General features: G+C 55.5%; 1 protein-coding gene and 1 long non-coding RNA gene across 3 annotated transcripts; one reads left to right on the top strand and one right to left on the bottom strand.

Annotated features, from left to right (window-relative positions):
- Positions 1–375: 375 nt before the first annotated feature.
- On the top strand, positions 376–14,295 carry CADM4 (cell adhesion molecule 4). Of its 2 annotated transcripts, XM_026482149.4 has the most exons (9): positions 376–468; positions 9,240–9,386; positions 9,674–9,826; positions 10,080–10,214; positions 10,587–10,751; positions 10,888–10,978; positions 11,389–11,561; positions 12,392–12,520; positions 13,067–14,295. In XM_026482149.4, the coding sequence occupies exons 1-9, from the start codon at positions 405–407 to the stop codon at positions 13,174–13,176; spliced, it is 1,167 nt and encodes a 388-aa protein (XP_026337934.1). In that variant the 5' UTR covers positions 376–404; the 3' UTR covers positions 13,177–14,295. The 2 variants fall into 2 exon arrangements, with proteins under 2 accessions (XP_026337934.1, XP_057170415.1); XM_057314432.1 differs by lacking the exons at positions 12,392–12,520; positions 13,067–14,295 and adding an exon at positions 11,742–12,130.
- LOC130544135 (uncharacterized) lies at positions 5,225–16,089 on the bottom strand. The gene is made up of 2 exons (XR_008960151.1): positions 14,250–16,089; positions 5,225–9,134 (listed from the first exon to the last, which is right to left on the bottom strand). It is a non-coding gene; the product is annotated as an uncharacterized LOC130544135 (long non-coding RNA).
- Between the last annotated feature and the right edge of the window lie 125 nt (positions 16,090–16,214).

The raw sequence follows: 16,214 nt of genomic DNA, 5'->3' as shown, positions 1-16,214 counted from the left end.
CCTTCCCCTCACCCCTTCCCCTCACACAACACCTGCACCTTCCGCGCACCCTTCCACCAACACCCTCACACTCACCTCTTCACCCATTACCCACAACCTCTGCCCTCACCCAGCACCCCCCCATTCTCCGGCAGCCCCTGCACGCCCCCCCACCTCTCCCCAGCTCTTGGGGGTCGCACCCCCACCATTCCCCCTCCATCGTCTCGTGGCCCCCCAGGTCTCCCGCCCCCGGCGTCCCGGCCTGGGCCCCGCCCCGGCCTGGGCCCCTCCCCGGCCCCGGCGCCCCGCCCCCGGGCGGGCAGGGGGCGGGGCTCGGGGGCGGGGCGGGCGGCGCGGGCGGTGCAGGTGCCGGGCCGGGAGCGAGCGGCGGCGGCGGCGGCGGCGGCGGCGGTGGCGGCGGCACCATGGGCCGGGCCCGGCGCTTCCAGTGGCCGCTGCTGCTGCTGTGGGCGGCCGCGGCGGGGCCAGGTAGGGTCGGGGGCCGGGGTCGGCCGGCCGGGCCGGGGCGGGGGGAGCGCTGCGGTGACAGCCCGGTTGCCGCGGGGCCGCAGAGGCCGAACAATGCGCGCGGGGCCGGGCTGGGCCCCCTCCCCGGGACAAAGCGCAGCGCGGGCCGGGAGCCGGGAGCCGCGAGCGGGGGAGGGGGGCGCGGGCCCCGGCCGCTGTGCCGCAGTCCCCCCACCCTGCACAGGCCCTGATCCCGGCGGGGACAAAGGGACCGAGACCACCCCCACACACACACAAGCCCGCCTTCTCCGGGCCGGTCCCGCTGTCCTTCTGTCCGGTCTCTGCGTCCCTCTGTCCTCCTGTCTCTGAGTCCCTCAGTCTCTCTACTTGTCCCCCTACCCTTGTCCTCTGTCCCTCAGTCTGGAAGTCCTGTCCCCCTGTCTGTCCCCCTTTCTCTTTCCCTCCTTGTCCCCCACCTCTCGATCCTGTCTTTGTCCCCCACCTCTGTCCCTTGGTCTCTGTCCCTTTTTACTGGGTCACTCTGTCCCCCCAGCATCCTCTCTATTCCCCCTTCTCTGTCCCTCTGTATTTCTACCCTCCCTCTCTGCCCCCATTCTCCCTCTCTGTCCCTGTCTCGCTGTCACCCTTGTTTCTCTGTCCCTTTTTCTCTGTCCCCCATCTGTCCCATCCCCTTGTCTCGGTCTCCTATCTTTCCTGACTGTTTCCCTAGCCCCCTCTGTCACCTCTCTTCCTCATTCCCCCCACCATTTATCCCCCCCACTCTGTCCCAGGGTGTCCCTGTCCCCTGTCTCTCTGCCTCCCCTCTCTACCCTTACAACCTCCCCCATCTCCATCCTTCATTCCTCCATCCCTTCATCCCTCTGTGCCCCTGGAGAGGAATTGAGTCAGACAGGGCACCCTGAAGGGCCTTGGAGGGAAATGTGTGTGTATGTGTATGTGTGTGGGGAAGTGTGTGAGGAACCTTGGCATGTGGGCACACACGTGGATTCAGCAAATGCCTCGCAAACGCTGCCCCTCCCCAACCATTCACACACCCAGGCCATAACTTCCAGAGAAGCCCCCCTCCAGGACATCCAGGGAGCCGTCCCCATAGCCTCATCACACTCTGTGAAAAGCCGGAGACCTCCAGGAGAGGGTGACCCTGAGGCTGGGGACAAGGTCAGGAAACGTCACCCACACACACACTCTCACACCCCGTGTGCCTCGAACCTACCACAGGTCACCCCCTCCCCAGTGGGGAAGGCTGCTCTTAGGAGTGGAGGACTGGGAAGCGGCCGGCAGAAGGACGGGAAGCTGTGTAGAGATTTGGGAGAGACGTGTAGCCAGATGGCACAGGGCTGGGGGCCTGGGTTTATTTAAATCCCGCCCCCTGCCATTTGCCCCAGTGGTGGATGTCAACCGCCCTCCTGTCTCTGGGCCTCAGTTCCCCTTTCTGTAAAGTGAGGATGTTGAACTCAGTGACCTGAAAGGGAACTCCAGCTCAGATCTCCCAAGGGGTTTCTGGCAAGTTGGGTGCAGTTACAACGTGCCCCCCCCCCCCCGCCCCACTCCGCCCCTGCAGGGTTTGAGGCAGGCGAAGGGCAAAGCTGACCTCTCGCCCTGCACCTTGCTTTATTCTACAGTCTTCTGCCATTGCTCAGAACTTTCAGTTCTTCCTTTCTTTGCAGCAGACATGCCACAATTTTCCAGACGAGCGCTTTGGTACCATAACTACCTTGCCATTCGGTTTTATTTTTCCTTCTTTCTTCTTTAGGCCCCAAAACCAGGTTCATAGAATCCTAGAACCAACGAGTCCAGTAAACAAAGAACTTGAGGGTATCTTAAAACATTGACATCTTCAGGATCCTAGAATCCCAAAGTCTTTAGAATCTTGATACCTTTAAAATTCTAGAACCTTGATAGTGTTAGGATTCTAGCCTCTTGACATCTTTAAAATTCTGAGATCTTGACCTCTGGGAGATCCTGCATCTTGACACCTCTGACATCTAGAATCTTGACAGCTTAGACTGTCACGGGATGGCTTCTCAGAATCAGAAGGTGGACTAAGACGACTGCCTACCCAGCCCAAGAATCTTTTCTCCAGCATTCCTGGGAGGTAGCTCGATAGGCTTGTTTCATTTTAAAGTCACTGCTTCCTGGCACCCTAATCCCTTCTGTAAACTTTCTCTAAATTAAGCGCATAGGGCTTTACAAGTTGGGAGAGAGCTGGGTGTCATGGGGAGCCCTCTGGACTGGGAGCTGAGGGACCAGGCCTCTCTGGTGTAATTTTATGCCAGGCCCTGTCACTCCCTGAGCCTTGCTTTCCCCTTCTGTACAGCATGCATCAGGGAGCTGGAGCACACGGTGTCAGAGGCCCTGTCTGCTTTCCTTCTCATTGGATATTTCTGAATGACCTTGGCCACCAGATCTTAGGGGTTGCCCATGGTCCCCACCTCATCTTCCTCTTCATCACCCCCTTCCTCCCTCTCCTTGGCCAGCCAGCAGGAATGGAGACGGAGATGGGGTCGCTTTGTGCCCTTTCAAAAGCGAATTCTCTCCTTCCTGGCTTACACATCTGCCAAGAATACCGGAGAAGGATGATGAGATTTATGCCAAAGGAAAGAAGGGCCCAGGGTGGGCAGGCAAGAGGAAGTGAGAAAGAGGGAGATACATTGCCTGGTCGGATGCACGCAGGCAGAACCAGAGACCCACAGGCCAGGGATTGGATAGAACTGAAAGGAGCAGAGGAAACAGATATCAAGATACAAAGACAAGACCGAGAGACTGTTAAGAGTTAGGGGGCTTTGTAGAAGGGGGGGGGCTTGTTGATCCCAAATGTTTTCCTCCCAAGTGATTCACTTTTCCCTGCTAAAGTTCTGACAGACCACTCTGAGAGCGGGGGGACCTTCCCCCCAATATGAGTCACCCCAGGGTGCAGGTCTTGGGAGGTTTCTGTCACTGACCCCCACCCACCCATGAGCCAGATGCCTGAGTCCCCAGAGCAGGGGTCAGGTTCTGCAATGGATTCCAAGACCTTAGACACAGCAGGGCTGGGGCCTGGGGTGGGTTAATGTCGTGCGAGCCTGGCCTGTCCCCGTCTTGGGGAACACAAAGGCAGCTTTCTCTCTCTGGGTGGGGGAGGTGAGGGGGGGCCTGGAGACAGTCAGACTTGCCAGCGCCCAATGGCCTGTGGCACCAAGACCCAAGCACCCACTGGTTCCTGCCAGGGCAGACCCAGGCCCATACCAGGCCCACAGGTCCTCTGGGAACCAGGCACCAAGGCTCCTCTGCAGGCACTCAGTGGGGCAAGAGGGCAGTGTCAGAGCCTGGCCTCTCCTGGGAGGGGTGAATAGGGGGCACTGGGGGTGGAGGATAGGACAGTGAGTGCTCAGTGCAGGCTTGCACCCTTCCCGGAGGGAGCAAGAATTCCCCCATGATCCCACACCCAGGGGGAACCTCCCACCCCCTGGCTGGGCCTGAGGCCCAGAATCTAGGGAGTTCCGAATATCCCAGGAACGTGGGGGCCACAGGGGGCACTTTGTGTCTGAGGCTGCTGACTCACCCCTACGCCCCCACCTGATGCTTGGTCCCCAGATAGGAGGGGGACAGGGGGCTGGGGAAAGGCAGGACTGTGGTTCTGAGGGTTGGGGACCAGGGACCAGGAGTCAAGTTTCCGGGAGAGGAGGAGGCTGGGGGCCAGGACTCCTGGGCCTGAGGGAGGAGGGGCTGGGGTTTTAGACTCCCGGGTCTGAGGTAAAAGGCTAAGGGTCCTGGACATGTGTGTGTGTGGAGGGGGAGCTGGGGGCTTAGACTTCTGCGTCTAAGGGGAGAAGAGGGCTGAGGGTCCATACTCCTAGGAATGGAGGTACAGACTACTGAGTCCTGGGAGAGGAAGGGGCTGGGGGTCCCACTCTAGGTTTCCGAGGGAGGAGGGGCTGGGACCCTGATGCCTAGGTCCTGCGAATACAGGCGCCTTCACAAGGCTGAGCTGGGGAAGAATTGATGCTTTGTGCTAGGATGTTCGGACTCCGCCATTGATGGGGGGCTGAGGGGGGGTTCATTCAGGACGCAGGGATGTACCACCTCCCTAGGGGAGGAAGTGGGGGAAGGAGGCATGAAGCCATGAGCCCCCTGGGGAGCGGATACAGAGGGGCTGGCTGTGACCTTCCCGGAACCATGACCTTGAGACTCCCTTGGGTATTCGCTGACTCAGGACCCAGGAAGTGCTCCCCCCACCCTGTGTAGTCTCCGTGGAAACATCCAGCAGCTGTGTACTCTGGACCCCTGGCTCCTGGGTCCTGAAGGAGGAGGGGGCTGGAAGCCCAGACTCCTGGGTTTGAAGGGGGAGAAGCCTGGGGCTCAGGACTTCTGGGTTGAAAGAGTAGGAGGAGGCTAAGAACCCAGACTCCTGGATCCTGATTGGAGAAGGGGGCTAGGAGCCTGGATCGTGGATCCTGGGAGAAGAGGCAATTGGGGGCTGGAATCCTGGGTCTAAGGGTGGAGAGAGGGCTGGATTCTGGGTCTCTACATATCACCTGCTCAGCCACTCTTTCCCAAGCCCTCCCCAGTCCCTTTTTCCAGGCACCATCCCCATGACGACTCCAGGCTGTCAACACAGTTTAAAGGGCCAGTGCCCCAGTCCCAAAAGCTTAGCCCTCTCAGACCAGAAAGTCCCGCCTCCCCACCCCCCAACCCCCCAACTCCGAAACAAAAGCTCCTGGGACATTAATATTCCAGGCACAGACACTCTTGGTTACTACTCCTCAGGAGGGGGAGGGAACAAGACAAAAGCCCCCCACCCTCACCCCATGTGCACCCTCAAGCAGAAAGCAGAGGAATAATTGGGGGTGGGGGGCAGATGCAGAGGTCCTGATGGCTCCCAGGAGATGTTGAGTTTCTACCACTGACTTGCTTGGCACCCCTGAGCCTCATTCTCCACATCTGTAAAATGGGGGCCTAGCACTGGGTTAACCCTGAGGTCCAGGATCCATGGATAGGCTTCAGGATGGTTTTGGTTTGTTTGATTGTTTGTTTGTTTGTTTGTTTGTTTGTTTGAAGCGCCAGAATGTGCAGGCAGGCCAGTTTTCATGTGCATGGGCATGTTTCCGGACTTGTAATAACAGCAGCTTTGCAGGAAGGGCTCCCCGAGTTTCGGGCACTGGTATCATCCCCGTTTTACATAGAGGGCATCAGAAAAGTCACACCACTTGCCCAAGGTCACAAAGATGGCCAGTGGTCCAGCTGGGATCAAACCAGGTGTTTAGGAGGAGAATGATGATGTCACAAAGCCGTCATCGTGAGGCGGAAATGAAATCCTACCTGACACAAGCTATTCATTCGTCAATCTCCCAGACATGGACCAAGTCCCAGGCACCCTTCTAGGCACTAGGGGTGCAGTAGTAAAACCAAGGGATGACATCCCCTGACTCCATGGGGTGTATATTCTAGTGATAGGGGACAAACACAATAAACAAGTAAGCAAATTAAAAAATGACTTCAGGGACATTTCTGTAGAAGGAACAGAACCAATGGCGATGACAGAGAAAGGGTTCTGGAGGTTGAGGGACGCGGTGTGAGTGGAGGTCTCTCTGAGGAGGTGTGGATGTGAGCAGAGACCCGACTGAGAGCAGGAGGGAGGCAGTCGTGGGAAGATCAAGGGCGAAGAACATTCCAGGCAGAGGCAAGTGCAAGGGCCCTGAGGTGGCCTTATGCTCGGTGAGTCTGAAGAACATCAAGGTCAATGAGCCTGGAGTGAAGGGAGCAGGGGGAGAGTGATTGGAACTGCGGTCAGGGAGGGGCCGGGCCACACAGCACCTTGGAGGCCCAGGGAAGGAGGCCAGATATTATTCTCAGTGTCATGGGTAGCCTTCAGAGCGTTTTAAGCAGAGAGCTGCCTTGATCTGATTTACCTTCTTGAAAAATCCATCTGGCTGCTGTGTGGAGAATGGCCTGAGGGGAGGCAGGCATGGAAGCAGGGAGCCCCGTGAGTAGCTCTTGAAGGTCAAGGTAAGAGATGCTGTCATCGGACTAGGGTGGCAGTAGAGGAGGTAAAACAAAGATGAGTTGATTTGGGATATGCTCTAGGGGTAGATGGATAGATCTTGCTGATGGCATGGATGTGAGAGTGAGGGAAAGGTTTTTGGCCTGAGCAACTGGGATGGATGGTTGTGCTTTTTAATGAGATTGAGAAAACATGGGGAGGAAAATATCTGGGGCCAGGATTGGACATGTTAAGCTTGATATTTCAGGAGGTGATAAATTAACCCCTAATAGTGGCTTAAATACACAAAGCATGATAGTCAAACTTAAGACGAGTCCAGAAGTAGGCATCCAGGGCTTTTGAGGCAGCACCACGTCATCACCGGAGACTCAGGCACCTTCCAGCTCTTAGTTCCACCATCCTTACTGCCCTTGTCCTCTTGTCAAAATGGCTGCCAGAACTCCAGGCATCACATCCTAGTTCCAGGCAGCATAAAGGTGACCTGGAAGAAAAAGGACTTGTCCCCTTTCTTTAGGAAGTCGTCCCAAAATTACCACATGAGTTACCAGAGAATTACTTTCCTTATATCATATCGGACAAAACTTTATCACATAGCCTCACTTAGCTGCAAGGGAGTCTGGGAACTATCTTTTTCTGCTGGACATAGGGCATCCATAAATACAATCAGGGTTCTTTTACTAAGAAGAAAAGAAGAATTATGGATGCTGGGTAGAAAGCTGGCTGTCTCTGCCTCCATCCTCCAGAATTAATCTTTTCTACCCCTCGGCATCCAAATCAGGTTACCCAGCCCTCTTACAGGGAACATAAGGCTTCTGATGGGCTATTACAGTGATTTGTGTCTACCTCCCTGTAAATCTGGAAGGCCTTCCAGGGCAGGGACCTCATCTGACTCATCTCTGGGCACCCAGCCCCTAAACACCTACCTACCACTCAGGAAACACTCGAATGAATGGAACAGAATGTAAGAGACACGAAGCTGTAGTTATCCCACATTTAAAGGTAAATAACCCCATCTGATCATGGCACTACTCTTGTTTAAACACCTCCCGCCACTGACCTTCAGGATAAAAGCTCATCTCCTAGCTTGGCGTTTGTGGCCCTTCACTAGCACATCCCACAACCCCTCCTGCACTCAGTTCCTTCCACTCAGGCAGCCAGGAGGAGATGTGGAAGCGAACTCTGGAATTAGAGAGACGCTCTGGAGGCAGATCCCGCCCCCCACCCCTCTGACTACTACCTTGAGCAAGTCATTTTCTCTCTCTGGACCAATTTTCCCATCTCTAAAATGGGAATTACAAAAGCATGGGACTGATGCTTGTGCCTAATTTATTCGGGTATTGTGATGACGAGATGGAAATTGTATAGCTGATACCCTCATCACAGAGCCTGGCACCGCAAGTGCCTAATAAACACTAGCTACCATGATGTGGTTATGTTATTTTGAAGATGACCGTGGCAATGATGATGGCGATGCTGATGCTGATTAATCCCAGCTCTGAGCTTTACTCTGGGCTGCTGCTTCTGCTGCAAATACCCCCTTCCTAATCCCCTACCTTGCTTCTCTGTTGGGTTAATCAGGGTAGGTTAACTGCAATAACATGAGCCCTGAAATCTCAACGGCTTAACAAAAAAGTGAATTTCTCATTCGTGTCACAGTACTGTGCAGGCAGGTCGCAGGGGACAGTCAGTCAGGGTCCCAGTCTTCTTCGAGCTTATGATTCTGTCCTCCTAAGGCTCCTTGGGGTACTCTCCATTCAACAAGAAGGATTTCGAGTGACAGGAGACAAGCTGGAAGGGGTGTCTCTCTGTTGCACCTACATCCCGTTGGCCAGAAATCAGTCACATGCCCCCAACTAAGTACAAGGGATCCTAGGAAATGTAGCCCAATCGCGTGTCATACCAGTTAACTTTAGTGGTGTAACAGACCTTCCAAATCGTGGTAGCTTGAAACAACAGTCGTGTTATTTGCTTATGATTCTGGGAGTCCTGAATTGGTCGGGCAGTTCTTCTCTTGGTCTCAGCTGGAGTCACTCATGTGGCTGCAGTCACCTGGGGCTGGAGGGGTCAGGATGGCCCCACTCACATGACTGGCAGTTGGAGCTGGCTCCTGGCTGGGGTTCTCTCTCCATGTCCCTTGCCCTCAGGAAAGCTAGTCTGTTTTCACCCGATGTTCTCAGGACAGCAAGAGGGCATGAATGGAAACTGCAAGGCTTGGGCTCCAGAACTCATACAATATCACTTTTAGGAAATTCTGTTGGCCAAAGTAAGTCACGGAGCCTGCTTAGATTCGCAGGGCCGGAGGGCCTCCTTAATAAGAGGAGGAGCGAAGTCAACTTACAAAGGACATGCACAGCAATGGGAAGAATATTGTGGCCATCTTTGTAGACAAACTACAACGTGTGCGCAGGTGTGAAAGATGGGATTTGGTGAGCACATAGCAGCTTCCCACATCTCGTGATCTCCTGCTCACTCTAAGATCTAGAGCCAGTGGAGCTTCCTTCCAGAACCTTCTCTGATCACCCATCTCCCTAGGCAGCCTCAGTCTCTCCCTTTCCTCTGGGCTCCCAGTGTGCCCTGTGCTGCCCCCATTAAAGCACATACCACTGGCTCTTGACTGCAGACCCTCTGGAGCAGGTTTTCTCCATCTCCCAGAGTCCAGCCCTCAGGAAATGTTGGATGCAGTGAACTGAGGGGAAAGAAAGAGTTTGGAGGTTTGGATGGGAGAGGAATAGAGGGAGAGAGAAAAGAATGAATTGTAGCCCTCAACGAGTTTCTCTGTCTACTGGTCCAGGTGCTGGACAGGAAGTACAGACAGAGAACGTGACTGTGGCTGAGGGAGGGGTGGCCGAAATAACCTGCCGTCTGCACCAGTATGATGGGTCCATAGTTGTCATTCAGAACCCAGCGCGGCAGACCCTCTTCTTCAACGGCACCCGCGGTGAGTGCTGGGGAATCCTGACCCCTGTGTCCTGAAAGAGGGCAGAGCAGAGAGTGTGGACTCTTGGGTCCTGACAGAGCATGGGGCTAGGGGTCTGGACTCCTGGTCCTGTGGGCAGGAGGGCCTGAATCATTCTGGGTCCGCAAGGGAGTAACTAGGTGGGCCCCTTAGACTATGGCCAGCTGGAGAGAGGACGCAGAGCGCAGGTCTCTAAGCTACTGGAGGAAGGGCGGGACCCCTGAGGCCAGGATTCCCCAGCTTCATCCCTTCCCGTTCATTCTGTCTAGCCCTGAAGGACGAGCGTTTCCAGCTTGAGGAGTTCTCCCCCCGCCGCGTGCGGATCCGGCTCTCAGATGCCCGCCTGGAGGACGAGGGGGGCTACTTCTGCCAGCTCTACACGGAGGATACCCACCACCAGATTGCCACGCTTACTGTATTGGGTAACTCCTCCCCCTCCTCAGACTCATCCCCTCCTCCTTTCTCCTCTGCTTATCTCTTATCCTGAGACTTGATTTTTTAACCTGGTTGTTTTTTAACCTCCTGGATACCCGGCCCCAGTAAACACGGCTGGTCTTCCTGACCTCTAGCCTGTGTTTGACCTCTGCCACCCGGGACCCTTGTTCACCTAGTTACTTTGAGTCCACCTTGGTGCCTCCGCTGACCGCCCCCCTTACCCCTTCCTCCCTACGGCAGTGGCCCCAGAGAATCCCGTGGTGGAGGTCCGGGAGCAGGCGGTGGAGGGAGGCGAGGTGGAGCTCAGTTGCCTAGTTCCGCGGTCCCGCCCTGCCGCGGTCCTTCGCTGGTACCGCGACCGTAAGGAGCTGAAAGGTACTGCCTGGGGTGGGGGCCGCGGCGGGGCGGGGCGAGAAAGGAGATGCCGGAGAGAGGTGGGACTGAGAGGACAGGGGTTGGAGAAGAGTGCACCGGCGGACCCTGGCCACTCAATACGCCGCGATGGAATGAACAGATAGAGGAGAGGGCGTGGGAGTGAAAGAGGGAGGAGCTTTGGGACGCGGCACCTGGGGCGGTGGGCTTGGTTCGGGGAGGGGCGTGGCTTGGAGGACTGGTAGCGAGGCCTAAGGATGAGGGGCGGAGCTTGGCAAATGACCTGCTTTGGTTTGGGCTGGGGGGCGGGGAGGGTACCCCCTCGGTGGGCGGAGCCAGACCCTGTTCTGACAGCTTCCCCGCCCCGCCTGGCAGGAGTGAGCAGCGGCCAGGAAAATGGCAAGGTCTGGAGCGTGGCGAGCACAGTGCGGTTTCGTGTGGACCGCAAGGACGACGGCGGTATCGTCATCTGCGAGGCGCAGAACCAGGCGCTACCCTCCGGACACAGCAAGCAGACGCAGTACGTGCTGGACGTGCAGTGTAAGTGCCCGGCCGGCCGGGACGCGGGAGTGGGGGGGACCGAAGGGTCCCAACGCGAGCCGCTTGCCCCCGGGAGGGTTTCCAGCCCCGCGTGATGACCCGGACCACCAATCTCCCATCTCACTTCCGCCTACAGACTCTCCCACGGCCCGGATCCATGCCTCCCAAGCTGTGGTGAGGGAGGGAGACACGCTGGTGCTAACGTGTGCTGTAACGGGGAACCCCAGGTGAGCTCCTGGACCTGAGACTCCTGGGTCCTGACAAGAAGACCGGGGACCTGGACACCTCTGTCTCGGGAAGGGGGACTGGGAGAACAGAGGGGCCTGGGGCCCGGACTTCTGCGTCCTGAGGGAGGAGGAGTCTGGGGTTTGGACTTGTGGATCTTGAGGAAGGAAGCTGTGGGGCCCTGGACTCCTGGATTCTGACGATGGAACGGGCGGGGGATGGGGCGGGAGGCTGGGATTCTTGAGACTGGTGTTGGGTGGAAGCTGGGCCCGGGTCTGCAGGTTTTATTGGAAGGATAGGGCTAGTAAGGACCCTCTTATTTGGAGATGCTATGTATCTAGATTACTGGGAAGTCAGAATTGGATGTTGGCACCTGTGTCCCTAACTCTCACTATACTTTACTCATGCCCAGGCCAAACCAGATCCGCTGGAACCGCGGGAATGAGTCTTTGCCAGAGCGGGCCGAGGCGGTCGGGGAGACGCTGACGCTGCCAGGCTTGGTATCAGCAGATAATGGCACCTACACTTGCGAGGCGTCGAACAAGCACGGCCACGCGAGGGCGCTCTATGTACTCGTGGTCTACGGTGAGGGCAGGCAGGGGCCGGCCTGGGGGCGGGGCTCAAGGCAGGGGCGGGGCCTCGGAGGAGGTCTCCGGGTGTCGTGGGGGCGGGGCCTTGGGAATGGGCGAGCTGGATTGGATGGTTCAGGACCTGCCGGGGGTGTTTGAGGGGCCTGTGCAAAGGGTGATTCCTTGGGGTCAACAGCCAACAGAATTCCTGGAGTTCTGCGGCCAGATTGACCGTCTGGGTTCACATTGGGCTCTGCAGCGTCCTGTTGCGGGTAACTTTGCTCCTTAGTTTCCTCATCGGTTAAGTGGAAATAAACAATAGCACCTACCTCATAGGGTTGTGAAGATTATATGAGCTAAATATATAAAGCGGTTAGAATGGCCCCTAGCACAGAATAAGTGTTATGTGGTTAGCCCTTATGACAGTGGGGCAGGAATTTTGGAAGTTGTTGGGTCCTAGCTCAGCATTTTAAATACCTGGAGCGTTGTAGACAAGATGGGAAGGGACTTGGACCTGAGGTTCCGTGGGTCACACAAGTCGAAAATAAAGGGATGTGCTGTTTCTGTTCTATGGGGAGTGGGGTGGGAGAAGGAAGTGGGATAGTATTGGCAAAGGGACTCAGGGGCTGGGTCGGGCAGTGTACAAAGCAACACGCACGCATTCTTTGTGGAAGTGGAGCATCAGGAAAGAGTGGAGCCAGGACAAGGGGCCAGGGGTGGCAGTAATTTGAGGGGCGTGGCACGTAAAAGCGCGGTTAAGTGGACTGGCTTAAGAGCTCAGCCGCGATGGGGTCGGGCTGGGACCGTCCTCTGATGACCTGGTCCTGCACCCTGTCTCTCTCGCAGACCCGGGTGCGGTGGTAGAGGCTCAGACGTCGGTGCCCTATGCCATTGTGGGCGGCATCCTGGCGCTACTGGTGTTTCTGATCATATGTGTGCTGGTGGGCATGGTCTGGTGCTCAGTACGGCAGAAGGGTGAGTGGGGGCGGGGCCTGAATTCAGCGAGGGGTGTGGTTGGTTGTGGGATCCGAAGGGGGCGGGGCCCAGAGCCAGGGTTGGAAAGAGGGCGGGCCTGTAGCCGAGGTGATAAGAGGGCGAAACCTAGATCCGAGATTCGAAATCTGGAGGGACCTGAGGCCAAGATTCCGAAAGGGCGGAACTTTCGGTCTCGACTCTAAAAAGAATGAAACGTTGAAGGCGAATTAAGGCCGTGGGTTTAAATAAAACAATTTATCTTCCTAATTGTTGGATTCGTTGGGAGCAGAGCAAGGGGACACAGCCAAGAGAACGGTTAAGGGTGGTCTTCCTGTGAACTTTTGGAGTCTTCCTAATTCTGCTTTTACTTCTTTCTCTGCCCCTGTTTTGCTATCCCCTGGACTTGATTCCCTCTCCCTGTATGTTCCGTTTCTCCCTCTTTCCTCGCCCGGTATGTCTTGTCTGTCTCCATTTTCCTGTATATTTCTGTCCAACTCCTGGGTCCACATATATGTCGTCTCTGCCTGGGGGTCTGTCACCCCTCAGGCTCCTATCTGACCCACGAGGCCAGTGGCCTGGATGAGCAGGGAGAAGCAAGAGAAGCCTTTCTCAATGGCAGCGACGGACACAAGAGGAAAGAAGAATTCTTCATCTGACCCCACCTCCACCCAGGCTTGGTCCTGGTCCTGGGCTGGGGTCCACCCCACTGCCAGCTGCAAAGACATTTACCAGAGTCTGGGATGGTGGGCTTCTCCCCCCACCACTAACACCTCAGACGCTTGGGCAGGGATGGGGGTGTCGGATCCCGGGTCTCTACAAGGGCCAGAAGCAAGGGCCCAGAGGTCTGGGCCCCCCAGGGGGCAGGGGCCAAAGGTCCAGACCCCCCAAGTCCAGGGAGGGCGGTAGGGATTGGGTTGGGGGAAGATAACTGGGGGAAGGCCAGGGCCCCTAGGCTGCAGAACCAGGTCTTGTGGGGAGGGGGTCAGATTCTGGGAAGGGTGGGGTGGGCAGGGAAGGGGAACACAGATTTCTTTGGGGGTCCCAGACCCCATGCCAGCCATTGTAGGAGTTCCACAGAGCTCTGGGCACCTCTTTGCAAAGCCATGTTTGCACGGTGGGGGTAAGGGTGGGGGGAGGGCATGGAAACAGGGATTCTGTGTCTTTGTGTCATAACTTTGATGGGGGCGGTGAGGGAGACAGCCCCAACCCTTTTCTCCAATCCCCAGGTTCCTGGGCTCCCCTTCCCTCCACCTCCTCCCCCCATATCTGTCCTATCCATATTTGTCTCTCTGTCCACCCACTCCTGGGGGGGCCTTCCCCATCTCTCCTCCAGGCCCTCCAGGGAGAGGGAAAGGAGTTTGGGGGGGTGCGTTGGTCTCTATGGTTTTATATATAATATATTAAAAAAAATTAAAAATCTGTATGAAAATATCAGATTGCACCCCCCTCCCCTCATTCCTGGCTTTTGCCCCCTTTTTCTTGTAAAAAACAAAAAAACAAAAAAACAAAACAAAACACATTTTGTACGGGGAGGGGAACGGGGAGGGGGTTTGGCAATCCCACTAACCACCATTAAACTGAGGAGAGAACAAGTGTCTGGGGTGGCTGTGTGTCTGTCCCTCTGCCCAGAGCTGCACTATGTTGGGAGGGGAACTGAACTAAGGGAAGGAGGAGGGAGAGGAGTAAGATGGTTGCTGGTGGACAGTACAAGCCAGGAGAGCGTCCTTACCTCTTCAAGGGCACCTCTCCTCTTCCAAGAAATGTTTGGGTTTTTTTTTTCCTGGCCACTCCATCACCAAAAGTCACTGAGTCTTGTCTCTTCAGTAGCCACTGAGGTACACCATCCCCAGCCAATGGCCCGGATCCTTCCCTTGGCTTTCCCCCACCCTTGACATCAATTTCCAAAGGACCTTTCAATGACTCACATCCTGCCCTGGCGACACCTGTCTCTGCTCTGCTCAAAACCTTTCCCTAGCTCCTCCTCACCTCGAGGTCCAGTCAACCCCTTTAGCCTGGCATTCCTGACCCCTCATTCATTCAACTAAATTTTAGATGAGTGCTTCTAATTTAAGACTAAAAAATATATTGACCTCTTACACTGTGCCAGGTGCTGCTCAAAGATGTGGAGATGCCATGGTGAATAAAACAGGCAAATGTTAGGTGTTCTAGACGCCTTAGTACTAATCTGAAACTTAATCCTATTCTAGGCACTGAGGACTCAAAAAAAAAGGGTGACTCCATTCTTACCCTCACGAAGCTTCCATGAGGAAAACAAGACTGCAGCAAGGAAGCAAAAAAACTTAAATTTCAGGCTGCCATAAGTACCTTAAGATAGAATGTAGAGAAGGGGGTGTGGGATATGATTAACTTATTATGGAAAACTTCAAACACAGAAGTAGAACAGGACAGTGAAGTCCCATGCACCCTTCACCCCACCTTCCACAATCGCCTTGTGGCCAATCCTGTTTTATCCACAGCCCCACTCACGTCTCTAAAGCAAATCTGGAGGTGTCATCTTTGAAAGATCAAGGAGAGTCTGTCTGACACCTGTGCCAAGAAATGAATGATGAGCATGAGACCAGCTATTCAAAGATCAGAGGGAAAAGCATTTTCAGGCAAAGGGAATAGCAAGGGCAAAGGCCCGAGGTGGTAAAGAGACTGCAGTGTTTGAGGGGAAGTGGAGCTAGACTGTAGAGTGGCTAAAGAGAGGCGAATGAAATCAGAGACAAGTAGGGGCAGACTATGTGTCTAGCCCCTGGGCCATGATAGAGTTTGGATTTTTTCTACGCGTAATGGGAGCGCATTGGAGGGTTCTGAGCTGGAATCTGAGACAATTCCGGGAAGCCCAGGATGCCGCAATAGCTTCCTATATCGTCAGCATAGTCTGAGCTCTTCACCTGTGGGAGCCTTTCCCCTCTCAGTTCTGTGTTTCAGGCATAATTTAGCTGCTATCACTTTCTCAATCAAACCATGCACTACTTTTTGCCTATAGACTTCTATCCTTGCTGTTCCCTCTGCCAGAAAAAAAAACTATTGTAGTTGGCTTCTATTCATCCTTGGCTTAAAGATCACCACCTTTTGGAAGACTTTCCAGGCTGGGGCGGGCACCTCCTCTGGCTCCCACAGTTTCCTATAGTCCACTTATTCCAAGTCTGACCGCTCGGTTGTGGTTCTGACTTTTGTGGCTCTCCTTCCTTTGATTGCGGTGCCATGAGGACAGGGGCCAGGTGTGTCTTGCCTACTGCGGAAACCACAGTGCCCACCAGCACAGGGCTTGGCACAGAAGAGAGCAGTAAATAGTTATGCTGGGGGGGTAGGGCTTGTGAAGGTTGGTAAGCGTCTTGGCCCTTGTGCTCCCTCTCCGGATGCAAACTGATGCCTTCTAAAACAAGGCCACCCGCTCCGCGCTAGTCCGCAATCCGTCAGCGCATGCGCTTTGTTCAGGAGCGCCCCCCCAGCCACCGCCCCTCTCATATGCTAATCACGGCGTTCTGAAGTCCGGCCTCTCCGGGGAATATGCAAATGACTCTTTCAGCGCCGTAGGGCTCCTATTGTCCCTCACTAAGATTATGCAAATAAGCAAGCCTCAGGTCCAGGATCCAGGACTAGTTGGCGCTCCCATCCCCTAGCTCATCCCATTTTCTATAACGCGCGTTCCTGCTCGCTCACGCACGCGCAAGCCTTGCAGTTTCAT

The sequence above is a fragment of the Ursus arctos genome, unplaced genomic scaffold, assembly GCF_023065955.2.
Source record: "Ursus arctos isolate Adak ecotype North America unplaced genomic scaffold, UrsArc2.0 scaffold_19, whole genome shotgun sequence".
Lineage (NCBI taxonomy): Eukaryota > Metazoa > Chordata > Mammalia > Carnivora > Ursidae > Ursus > Ursus arctos.
The sequence above is the reverse complement of the archived record's forward strand: the minus strand, read 5'-3'. Positions and strand labels throughout refer to the sequence as shown.